At 48.7% G+C, this 13068-nt stretch overlaps 1 protein-coding gene across 1 annotated transcript in view; it reads left to right on the top strand.

Moving 5' to 3' along the window:
- Positions 1 to 13068, top strand: part of CNTNAP2 (contactin associated protein 2) — a 1311177-nt gene that overhangs the window by 1222552 nt on the left and 75557 nt on the right. The window contains exon 19 of the mRNA XM_081147555.1: positions 6641 to 6856. Coding sequence (XP_081003681.1) covers positions 6641 to 6856 — 216 coding nt within the window. The remainder of the gene's footprint in view (positions 1 to 6640; positions 6857 to 13068) is intronic.

Below are 13068 nucleotides of genomic sequence, written 5' to 3'. Positions count from 1 at the left end.
CCAAAAATACACATACACATGCTCATTTTCTGGAAGGCCATTTGGAGTTTGATTTGATGTATGCATACAGTCTGTTTATGTATGTATGTATTTATGTATGCATGCGTATCGAGAGAGAGCTACAGCAAGCCCTTTGCAAGCCTTTTTAATTTATTTCATGTAAGAAAAATTTTATTTTACACCACAGTGAGTGCATCTATTCTTTTTGCACAGATGTGGTAGGAGAGAAAAAAGAATTTACAAAGAGGGAAAGCTTCTAGCAGAGGGAAAAATATTAAAGTAAAATTTTAGTTGTTGGTTTTACAATGGAAGCTGTCTCCTCATTTGAGAATATTCTTTTCGTTGAAGCAGGAGGAAGGGAGGACCTGGTCAAAGGCCCACAATGTTCATTTCCCCGGGCGAATGACTCGCAGCCCCGTGAAGGTGTCAGCAGGCTTCTCCCTGCGGAGGTGGCACAGAGGAACTTCGGTTAGGCTTCCCCTGCAGGCTTGGGGCGTTATACCATCTACAGTAATGACTAAAACGTGTATTTCTAGCCCAGCCCTCTCCTCTGTAAAGGGAAATGCCTGTTATTTCTGCTTTTCTGACTCAAAGGCACCTCTTAGAGCTGGACTCCTGACGCCTGCCACGTCCCCACCCCCACCAGGACCGCCCCTGTGTGCCCGTTATCAAGGACCTCACAGCACCCATCCGAAATGCAGGAGTTTTCTTAACACCTGTCCTTCCCCTCCCGCCTCTTAACTGTCCTCGGGTTCAGTCCGCGTTACCCCTTAACCGTGTCTTTATTCTAACTACTCACCCACCAGGTGTGTAGGTCCCCGGGCGAATGACTGAACCATCATGGTTCAAACCAGGCCCAAACCACCTTCGTGTTTCCCCCAGGCCGTTGCAGCAGCCTCCCCCATGCTCTACCTGTATCCCTCTCGCCTCCCCCCAGTGCGTTCTCCAAACTGCAGCCAGGATGATCCTGGAAAACCGCAAATCAGGTTATGTCACCTGCGTCTAACACCCTTCAGAGTTGCCCATTACTTTCTACACAAAGACCCAAATGCTCAAAACATCACTCCCTTTCTCTCAGTGAGCCACAGTCCTGCCACTCTCCCCTCCGTTTCGGGGACCTCGACTTCCTTTGCATTGACCCTCAACATTCCCTCCTCCCTCAGGGCCTTTGCACGTGCCTCTTTCGCTCCCTCGGATGCTTTCCCTACCTCTAGACTCAGTTAAGTCTCTTTCCCCTTCAGTGATTCACTTAAACACCATTAACTCTCTGTTCCTTCTCTAATAGCAACATGGCTGTTAGAGAAGGCACTTAATAAACACTTTAAAGAATATATGAGAATGAAGACTGGCTGCTAGCCAGAGGAAGATGGAAGTTCAAGGGAGGGTTTCTTTAAGATGGGAATGATTTGAAATCCACAGCCACTGAATGACTTGCCTGACTAGGGCCATCCAGCTAGTTGGTGGCAAAGACGGGCCTAAAACATACATATTTTGATTCTGCCCTCCCCATACACCACATTAACCCCTTACTAGCCATCTCAGGTGAAGTTGGCTGCAGCAGAGCCCTCGTCTCCTTTGCTCTCCCTAAAGCACTCTACCCTGCTGGCTGCCTTACAAGCCTAGTGCTTATTAACGCAGTTGCATGACCCTGGAGTTCTGGATGCCAGCTCTCTCCCTCCTTAAGATTTGAGTCAAGTCATTTGGTGCCATCGGCTCTCAAACGCCAAGTGAGAAGGCTCCCTGGCTCCTTCCTACACAGTCAAGTCAGAGGCCACAGAGCTTACTGGTGTGTTTAAAGTGATGTACGTTATATTTGTGTCTCATGGGTAGCACGTGGCATTCAGGCTAAACTGAAGAGATTTTTTTCCTTTGGTGTTTCCTCTCCTCCGTGCAGATTCAGACACTCGATGCTTATTACATAGAAACGGACCTGGGGGTCACCTGGCTTCTAGAGGGAATGGCGGGAAAGTGGTTACAATGGCTGTGCATTCACCTGGGGAAACCGAGCAAGCACAGGTGAACAGTAACCCACCCCAGGTTCAGTGTTGTTAGTCCAAAATGATTAGAGTAAATCAAAGAAAACATCAAACAAACAGAATAAAACATGTAGAGGGAATTCAACGTGGAGCACCCAGGGATAAAAAAAACTAGATTTTGCTAATGTAAGGCCAGGAGAGAAATGTTGTATTTCAGGGCCTTGGGAGTACAATGGGAAACAAGTTTAAACAGAGCTGGGCCTTGCAGGTGGCTCTGGAAGGAGCCAGGCCTAATGCAGAACCAGCTGTCTGCACAGAGGTGACGTCCGATGTCGCTAGGAGCAGAGCCCCACAGAACTCACTTAACTTCTTTACTAGATAATAAATTTAAAAGCAGTTAATGAGAGTGATTGTTCTGGGCAATGGAATTCAGCCATGAAAGAGTTTAATGACCCTGAGGCTGGGGTTCATGCTTCAGTGTCAGCTCCCCAGCTGTTCCTCCCAGATGTTACAGAAGCTATACAGAGTTTTCAGGATGTGAGGTAACTGGGATGAGGTAGGGGAGAGCTTTGGAAGGTAGGAAGGGGTAAGCAAATACTACGGCATTTGTGTATAGCAGAAGAGAAAAAAAAGGAAGTCTGTTATTAGGGACTGAATATGTCTTCCCCCAAATCCATGTATGTTAAAGACCTAAACCCCAATATGATGGTATTTAGAGATGAGGCTTTAAGAAGAGACTGGAGAGCTAGCTGTCTCTCTCTCTCTGCCATGTGAGCACACAGCAAGAAGGCGGCTGTCTGCAAGCCAAGGAGAGAGCCCTCACCAGGAACAGAATCAGCTGCCACCTTGATCTTGGACTTACAGCCAACAGAATTGTGAGAATACATTTCTGTTGTTTAAACCACCCAGTTATGGCACTTTGTCATAGCATCCGAAGTTGATTAAGACAGCTGCCGCGAGGCAGGGCTCAGTAAATATGGTTTGTATGAGTGACTGGGTCAGAGGCTGGGTGAGTAGAGGAGGAGCATACGCTGGAGGCATTTCACAGGCTGGGAGACCAATTGTGAGCATCTCTTCTCCGCTCCATATTTAGTGATGTCATGTTGGCAGCTTGAAAGAAGCCAAGGTGTGAGTGTTTACACCATGGGGATAGGCAAACGTTACAAATCATGGTTTTCCCCATTGGAGAGTCGGCCGTTTAACACTGGCCAGGGCACCACTGGATACATGAGATGAAATCCTTGTGGGAACAAAGGTCCTTGGAGTTCTCATATTCAAACTAAACCCTCACCCTTTTGTTATCGTTGCCATCGCTCTTTTAATGACTAATACCCAATGACACTCTTCGGTTATATTTTATAACCCATCCGGAGTGATTCAGCATTTGTAGACTTTCCTGGCAAAGCTAACCATCCCATAAAGCATTGTTTCTACGGGGAACTATTTCCGAATTGCAAGTTACTGACTTTAAAATAAACTTTTGGGAAACAGCCCATTTGTGAGTTGGGGACTTTCAATTCTGGGTCCTCGTGGGGAGGTTAGAGAACAAAAAGAACCATGTCGATTTGAAAAAATACAGGTTGCAAAAGAAATCCTCAGTGAAAAGGCAAAACGATAGAATTATTGAACTTGGCGGAGAAAGAGTGGAGGAGGAAATTAGTCACAGGGGTGAGTGCCGGCTGTGTGTTCATTTTTCCCCACCATAAACATGAGGGATTTGGGTGGACAAGGGGGAAAATGTCTTTACGGTGTTATTCCGGGATGTATGGTCTGTGGATTTTATTTTGAACATTTCCTAACTTATCTTCCCCAATCGGGTAGTTTGCACGTGATCCATTCTGAGGGCTAAGAAAGGTTAAGACAAGATTACGTGTCGGCTTCACGGTCCCTGTCGCCTTCATGATCCTAAGTCGACAGGTGACGTAATGTATGTCAACATTCTGAGAAACATGACATAACAAATCCCTTTCGTAGCACATCTTGGAATGCAGTCATCATACGTCTTAGAATAACTAGACCCAAAATGTATCATTTTCTACCCAAAAAGTGAATATTGCGAAACTTAAGCCATCTCATATTCATACAGAAACCTTAAATCCACTCTTCTGAATCAGTACTTTTTGACCATTGAATGAAGGAGATGTTACTGGGGACTTGTTGAATTAGTGTTATTTCAGTTATTTTTTTCGGAAGGGTTGGGGATATTTCTTTCCCCAGTGATATTGCAGTGCCCTAATTTGGCGTTTCCTGGAAATGATCTGAAACAAAAAAAATTGCAGTTGTAACTCTGCCGCTTCGAACCGTAAAAGGTCCACGGCACCCCCGGGCCCTGGCTTAACGGTTGCTTTATGACGCGGTTTCTGAGTAATGCTCCTGAGCATGGGATAACCCTTCCTCCAAAACTGACATGAACCCATAAAGCTTGTTAACGATGACTCTAAAATCCACCTGAAGGATTCTCGGTGGCATACTTTTGGTTTGTTTATCTAAAACCCTTAGCTCTCTGAATGTCCCTTCGCGATCCGCCTTGCTCGTTGCCAGTTTAGCTGGGAAACGTGCGCTGTTTCCCGCCGGGCTCCCTGCTGCACCAGGTACAGGGCCCTGCCGCAGCTTGGCCTCGGGACCTCCCACTCCTGTGCACGAGCGTGGCCCCTGCAGAGTGTGCACACGCACATCCACACATGCACACACAGATTCATGCATACACACATGCACGCATGAGCACACATACCCACATGCATGCACACACATGCATGCATGCATACCCCACACACACACACACACACACACACACACACACACACATTTGTAAAAGTTCTTGGGGCGGGAGGGTCAGGAGGGAAATAGCACTGCCCGTGGTTGAGAGCTTGTAGTCAGCTGAAGTCTTTTCACCGTAACTCAGGGAGACGTGAGCATGGCAGGCTCTGCAGCCGTCCCAGGGTGACTTACTGGAGGGTTGCATGTGTGCAGTGGCGTCAGCTGGGTGGCATCTGTGGCCTTCAGTCAAACATGGTAACCTGTCTTTGATATGTAACTGACTGATCTTTACTGAACGTTTATCACATATCCCAGGCACTGGGCTGAGTGTCATACCCCAGTTACTTAATCCTCACAGCAGCCTGCGTGGCCCCATTTTTCAGAGAAGGAAACTGAGGCTTAGAGAGTTTCAGGCGATGGGCCAAATTAACACGCTCGGTTAGCGTCGAGGCCGGGATTCACCCGCAGGAGTCTGACTCCAGACCCTGCGTCCCTGAGCCCTGCCGGCCCTGCTAGACTTCCTTAAAAAGAACAATCTTCAGAAGTCCCGCAGGGAGGAGGGGAGCAAAGGGTGCGGGGCGAATCGGGGATATTTGTAATTCTGGCAACAGTAAAAATATATGTACTTTAAAAAGAATCCTTTTTAAGTGTGTCCCTCCTATTAATTTCCACGTAGAGCAGCTTGTCACAAAATACATCCTGCGTAGTGTTAATTTAGTGGGATTCGAACATGGGTTCCGTGGGCAAAGAGGTTGGAGAAAAGCTTTCAGAAGGGCACATGTAGCAGGCAATGAAACAGCAACTGGAAACCTAGCAGATCTCGGAAGGCGGCCTCCGTGTGTCACAGTGAGTACGGAGCTGGTTTTAGAACATTCCGGAGCAGACGGGGAAAAAACACGGGTCTGCCAGCAAATGATTAAAAACCAATTAGCACTGATTAGGCCACAGGAAAAGACTGATGGAGGGTTAGTGGCCTTTCTTCTAATTTCATAATAATAATAGGTGCTATTTATTATGTGCTAATTACTTTAAGTTATCTTTTCTAATTTTCAGTTACCATCTCCCTTTCACAGATAAAACACTGAGGCCTAGAGACTCTGGTCAGGCAGCTTCCCCTAAGGCCAAGTAGCTATTTGAGGGCAGTGCCGAATTTGAGCCCAGTTCTCACTTCATGTCTTGTGGTCTGAGACACTGTCCACAAACCTCCCAGGACTTAGGCTTTGCTCGGGGGCTCTCCTGTGTGCGTGGATGTCCAAGCAGAACCACCTCAAAGATGATGCCCGAGGATGGTGCCCACTTTGGATGGATGGTTTATATTAAAACGCTGCCTTCGTTTCGATGTATCTCGTCACCCTAAATTAGTTGCCTGGTCTAGTTGTGCACATGAAGGTTGCTTTCCTGGCATGGTTTACGTTTCTTCTTTAATCCTTACCGGAGGATACCTTTTCCATTGCTTTCCCGAGAGAATGGGAGGGGAAGAGAGAGACAGACAGAGAGAGAGATCAATCGATTGGTTGCCTCCCGACCCAGGTCGGGGACCGAGCCTGCAACCCAGGTACCTGCCCTTGACCGGGAATCAAACCCGGGACTCTTCAGTGTGTGGGCTGACACTCTAACCACTGAGCCACACTGGCCAGGGCTGATTTACGTTTCTTAATTTTGCTTTTATATTTTAAATTTACAGATCACCACGTTGTTGCATCATTTTTTTATGGTGTATTCGTGTTGATGAAATGACATTCGTCTGCCCCGGTCTGACCCCTTCCTGGCGCCAGAGCGTGTCCTCGGTGGGCCTCCTTAGCGGCCGCCCCGGCCCTGACCGTCAGCCCGAGTTGAAATCGTTGGTGGTGCTTTACCTGCCTCTCACTTCTCTTTTCCAATTTCCGCTTTCCTTTTCTTTTCACCAGATGTCGGTGCGTTTTTCGAAGAAGGGATGTGGCTGCGATATAACTTCCAGGCGCCCGGGCCCAGCGGGCCGGAGGCGGGCGGCAGGCCGGAGGGCGCCGCGGACCTGGCCCGCGAGGAGGTGCGCTTCAGCTTCAGCACCTCCCGGGCGCCCTGCATTCTCCTCTACGTCAGCTCCCTGGCCGCCGACTTCCTGGCCGTCCTCGTGAAGCCCTCCGGTAAGGACGGGGACACCCGGCCCTGAGCGCTGGTGGGCGGGAGGCTCCATCCAGCAAGAGCCCGGATTGTGCTGGGCAGGTCCCCCGTTCCCCGCAGGAGGTGGAGCCAGTCATCGACTGTCCTCGAACCCCGTGTCCCTGCTTGAGAGCCAGCAAAGCTGGTCCATTGCGTGCTTCGCAGCAACGTGTTACAGTAGTAACGTCGCCAAGACGTGCCGGGCTCTTGACAAGAGCCCTGTTACCCGGTACGAGACGGCTTCAGGTGTGTCATGATGACTTTTCTGTCCCTAACGAATAAATACACTCGCCGCTGTACTAGGTCGAGATGAGCTTTGAAGCGGTGAAACTAATTTTCTGCAAATCAATGAATTATCCTGATTTATGATAACCATCAGTAGGTTCCTCAGAACATAGGAACGTCCAGTAGAAAGAGAGAATCGGGGACACTTGCCTTCCCAAGCCCTCTCAGAATTTGACACTCACCAGTACATCCCTGACCTTAGGGTCGCTGGAAGCAGGGGTGTGTACGTGTAACATCGGGACCGCCGTGATCTCTAGGTGCGCACTGAGCCGAGGGGGCAGACGGGGCGGCCAAGACGGGCATCCTGGTGGCAACGGAGGGACGGCCTTACGACCTCAGAGAGAGATGTAAACATTCCTAATGCACATAAACTTGGGTTCTAAGACACTTAAAGTTTTAAGATCACGTTCTTTTTTACTAACGAAAATATTTTGGGGGCATCGAGGAGCGAATCTCCCGAACTCGTTTCCCGGAGAGCACGTGTCGCTGGCAGCGTGGAGGTCTTGCTCCAGCGGTGGGGCTCGGCAGCCTTCTTTGACGGCTGCTGCAGGTGGTAGCATCTGAAAGAATCGTTCTTGGTTCCCTTTCCTTCCATGGGAACCAAGAATTATTATTATTATTAACCCAATTCAGGTTGAGTTTTGAAAAATAGTAAATTCTTAAACTTCTTCTTTGGACAGTGCACTGTAGGTTAAAAGGTTAGGGAAATAAATGTGCCCTAAGATTTTCCACTTTAGAAATTATTCCTAAAGTAATTGGACAAAACTCAGACAAAGATTCTGCATGAAGGTGCCCATCACGGTGTTACTTATAGGAACTGGAAAGGTCTGAGAAGCTCAACTTTAGTAAATGGTTAGTGAATGAGGGAGTCACCGTTTTATGCAATATTATGTATCCATTAAGAATAATATTTATCTATATTTAAAAAAAAAAAAGCCCGGCCGGGCGTGGCTCAGTGGTTAAGCATCGACCTAGGATCCAGGCGATCAGAGTTTGATTCCCGGTCAGGGCACATGCCCAGGTTGCGGGCTGCAGCTGATCAATGACTCTATCATTGATGTTTCTATCTCTCTCTCCCTCTCCTTTCCTCTCTCTGAAATAAATAAAGATATATTTTAAAAAAAAAAAAAAAATAATATTTATGAAGAGCAGTTAATGACATGGAGGGAAAAAAAAATTAGCGATATTATGTTAAACCAAAAAAAGGGGGCAAGATACAGCTTCGACCGTCCAGTACCGGCCTAACTTTGTAAAAACGTACCTGGCTAGCAGGAAAGCAACACCGAGCGCCAGGTGTGGTCTGCATTGCTGGCCAGCTGCTCCTTCCTGAGTAACACTCTTCTCCACACGACAAGTGCCCACACCCGGCCAGGGCCGCTGCTCTAATTAGAAAAAATAACACGTCAAGTCAGCGAGGAAGCGGTGTTGTTGTATGTGTCAGACACACAGAGAAAATTATTTTAACAATTCTTGGGGAAATGGACGAGCTTGTGTTTAGGCGGCCACAACCCAGTGTCTTCAGCAGTCCCTGCCCCCCACAGGGGACAGCAGGGCCCCTCAGCGTGTCCCCCCGGGAGCCCTGTCCCAGTCCAGCTCCCTGCTTCCAGTCCCTTCCACCTTAGCCTCCCCAGCACGGCCAGAGCGGGTTCCTTTACACACAGAATCCCTGCCATAGAACGAGCAGCGCCCCCGCCCTCCCGGACAGCAGGAGAAATCCCAAATCCTGCGACCTTCCAGTCGGGCCCCAGCACCAGCCTCAGCCTCGTGGGCTGGAGCCCCGCGTGTGGAACCGGAAAGTCAGGGTTCGAGTTGCGCATCTGCATTCGTGGGTTGTGAGATCGAAGTTTCCTCGTCTGTGAAACACCGTCTCCCTCATAGGGCGTTGTGAAAATCAGGTGTGTCCCGGATTTAACCTGCTTTGTCACACATTCAGTGACGAATATCCCTACTCTTCATACTCAAGGAATTCGCTCTTCCCCGAGGGCTCTGCGGGCGCCCGTGTTCCTGCCCATTGTGTTCCCTTATCTGAAAAGGCTCCGTCTTCCTCTCTGGCCTGAGACCTGCTTTTCTTTTTATTTTATTTAGCTTTTCAGTTACAGTTGACCTTCGGTGTTGTTTTGTATCCATTTCAGGTGTACAGCTTGGTGGTCAGACAGCCACATCCTTCACAGCGCTCCTCCCGGTATTTCATTCTAGACCCGGGTCAAGTCTCACCTCCTTTCAGTGACGTCTCCTTGATTTAAACTCCTCTTAACTTTACTTCCAGTGTCACCTGCTTGGCACCTAGTGCCCTGTGTCATTATCTCTCTTTGCTATAAACACGCCCTGTCTGCGCGCAGTAGGTGCCCTGTGAGTGTTTCCGATGACGGTGGCACAGGCCAGGAGAGAGTGGGTCTGGGAAGCACGTGGGTGGCTGCAGCCGGGACAGGAGCAGCCCCTCAGCGCTGCTTTCGTGCCCTGGGGGGAGGAACACGAGACACAGGAAGCGTCATTATTTTAATGAACAAATATCAGTATTTTCCCTGTCATCGTTTTGTGGTTCTCTTGTGCTATTATTTGAAAGCAATCAATATAGCGTTCGAATTTTATTATTCGAGAATATTGCCATTACTGTGTGCAGATCCTCACTATATATAAATTCAGAGTTCCAGCTTATCTTTTTTTTTTCTCAAAGCAAATGATTTCTGTTGCCATTAAGTGAAGCGGTTATAGACATTTTAAATCATATTTACAAAGTTCAAGAAAGCCAGAAAGAAAAGAGGGATACAGACAACTGAGTGCTGATTTTAATGAGCCGGGGGACTTAAAGGGACCAGTGAAAGAGACAGCAGGGAGGCGAGTGCCCAGCTTTTTGCATAATTTCGGGTCCCTCCGACCTCTGGCTGTCAAGGCAGAGCCTCTTTTACTTCTCGCTGTCGCCCCAGGTCCGGGCCCAGCCTGGCCCGCGTGGGGAACTGGGCTGGCTGTGTGAGAAGGGACCCCACACTGACAGCCGAGCAGACAGCCGGCTTCAGACCCGGGAAAAGTGGGCCCGACGGTGCTCCGCACCATCACTAAATAAACGTGTTCTGAAGACATGAGTAAATAAATGATGAATGAATGCGGCTACGTACTTAGGAAAATTGGCTGAGGTCATACAAGGTTAGAGCGCCGGAAGGAAAGGGGCACTCGAGCAGTCACTCGCGGAGGCCACCTTTCTGCATGTCGTCCACATGACCGCCTGATCGTCTCCTTCACTCCCAAGCAATAGACTAGTCTCGATGCTGTTAGGATACAGGGCAAAATAGGGTAAAACACTGAGGAATGGTGAAGAGAAGCAGCTCAGGAAGAGGGAGCAGCATGTTCAAAGGTCCTGAGGTAGGGAGGAGAATTTTATTTTCTAGGGAGTAAGAGAAGTCAAAGGTAATTAAAGTAAAAAGTGACAAGGTGAATGGTTTGACTTGAAAATAAAGTAACAGGCAGAACTCAGATCGGACAGAGCATCATAAGGTACATTAAGAATTGCATTCCTTGCCTGGCCAGTGTGGCTCAGTGGTTGAGCATTGACCCATCAACCTAGAGGTCGCTGGTTCGATTCCCGGTCAGGGCACATGCCCGGGTTGTGGGCTCGATCCCCAGTAGGGGGTGTGCAGGAGGCAACCGATTGATGGTTGTCTCTCATCATTAATGTTTCTATCTCCCTCTCCTTCTCTCTTCCTCTCTCTCTAAAAAAATCAATAAAAACATATTTTTTTAAAAAAAATAAGAAGAATGTATGGCTTCATCTTATGAGCTACTGGAAGGCTTTGAAGAGTTTTAAGTGAACCAGTGAAATAGTCAGTTATGCATTTTAAAAAGAACTCTCTGCCAAGAAAGTGTGGGGAAGAAAAAAGCATAGAGGCAGGGAGACCGTCTTTCCTTCATCCAACAAACATTTATTCACACCTACTAAGTATCAGGCATTAGTCTATACACTGGAATGATGTCGTAAAGATATAAACAGAAATTCTTGCTCTCGTGGGGCTTACATTTGAGTGGGAGAACACAGACAATAAATGAATTAAGGACAATATGTAGTATGTTGTATGGCAAGAACTATAATAGGGAAAAATAAGACAGGAAAGGGAAGGCCCAGCCACAGGAAAGGAGCGGGAAAATTCTGCTTTTAATGGAAGTCACAGAAACAATCACTAAGAAGGTGATAGCTGAGCAAAGACCTAAAGGGGCGGAGAGGTCAGCCAGGCAGATACCTGGGGGGTGAGCATCCTAGTGGAAGAACCAGCAAATACAAAGGCCCTGAGGCAGGAACATGCTGGCTTCTGGAGAGACAGCCAGGAGGCCACCGTGAGCAAGGAGGAGATTAATAAGAGATTATTGTCAGGGGTGATAGCAGAAGATCAAAGGGCCTGGAAAGCCATTACTGCAAGTGAGACAGAAGGAAGGCATTGGAAGGTTCGGAGCAGGGATTGTTCTGACTGCCAGGCGGAGGGGACTGGGTCTGTGAGGGGCAGAGATGGGTGGGGAAAGGGAGGGGAGGGCAGGAGCAGGAGGTGAGCATGGAGTCTAGGACAACAATTCAGGCCGAAGACGGTGGTGGCTTGGTCTGGGGTAGTCGCGGAGGTGATGAAAGCAGCAGGACTCGAGGTATATTTTGAAGAGCCAAGAAGATTTGCTGACACACCAACGTGTGACGTGGGAGGAAGAGGGGAGTGGGAGCTTTTGGCAGGGATGGAGGGAACTGTGGAAACGTGGGGAATTGCCATGGAATCCTTTCGTGGGGGGCGAGCAAGTCTGGTTTTGCATCTGTTGTGTTGGAGGCGCCAATAAGACATGTCCTTTCATGGGACTGGGAGTAAGGAAGAGCCGAGAAATGGGGGACTCGTCTGAGAGTGAGGTGAGGTCAAGATGGTCACCCTTGACGGACAGACAGGTGAGGATCAGGTGAAGCCCGGGTGGCGGCCATCCGGTCACTGGTAAGGAGTGGCCAACACAGGGCCCCAGGGCAGGGCTCTGATGGAGCGGAGACAGCAGGCAAGCGGCTCTTCTGGGGTTCACGCCGGGGTGCCCTAGGCACCGTGGGGCCCCTGTGGGTGCGGAGCTGGGAAGAGCCGGGGAATTTAGACTCATCTCAGAGACGAAAACCAACGGCGCTCGGTTGAAATGCCATAAGCAAAGGGATCCAGGGTAAAATGCTAAGATCAGACTCGGGACTCGCGAAGGCCTGGTGAATTGGCCTAGAAAGCAGACGGGAAAGGCAGCTCGTCCTCGATGGTCCTCGCGAACGGTCCGTTCAGCTGTGGGAGCCTGGGGGACTCTTCCTAAGGGCACTGCGGGTGCTGGGGTGCCCGGGAAAGGGGCGGCGTTTGGAAACCTCGCGTTTGTCTATGTGCATGGCAGGGCTTGGGAAATATCTGCAAGGCGATAGGGCCAGGTGACAGAGTCCTTATCTCGGGATGGCGGGGTCTCCAATGACTTCCTTTTACTTTCCTCTTTCTGTGTCCTAACTTTTAATTATCATGTTTCATTTCACAACTTAAAAATCAGAGTATCAGTTTCGTTCCTTCGGAAAGAAAATGAAAGAGGCCACGAGGGATCCGTGAGGTGACTGGTGGCTGGTCAGACTCCATTTTTTAACCTGGGAGATGTTAGCTATTAAAATGAAGTTTCCAACTTGAGTGAAAATGAGATAAAAATAAGACGTAAAAGGTATGCTTGCCCTGCAGATTAATTAAAAGCAGGATCTAGAACAGTACATGAGTCTTCTTGAATATTGTCTGTCATTATGGGCAAGAATCGAGGAGGGAAAAAATAATTGATCATCAAGGCAAAATGAGCTATAACAGAGGTGACAAGGACTCGGGGGGGCCCGGGTAGGACTCGGGGGCCTGGGAAGCCCATCGTTGCCTTTGTTTTGCATTTGGATCAAAGCAAT

Source organism: Miniopterus schreibersii, assembly GCF_964146895.1.
Source record: "Miniopterus schreibersii genome assembly, chromosome: 9".
Taxonomy (NCBI): Eukaryota; Metazoa; Chordata; class Mammalia; order Chiroptera; family Miniopteridae; genus Miniopterus; species Miniopterus schreibersii.
The sequence above is the reverse complement of the archived record's forward strand: the minus strand, read 5'-3'. Positions and strand labels throughout refer to the sequence as shown.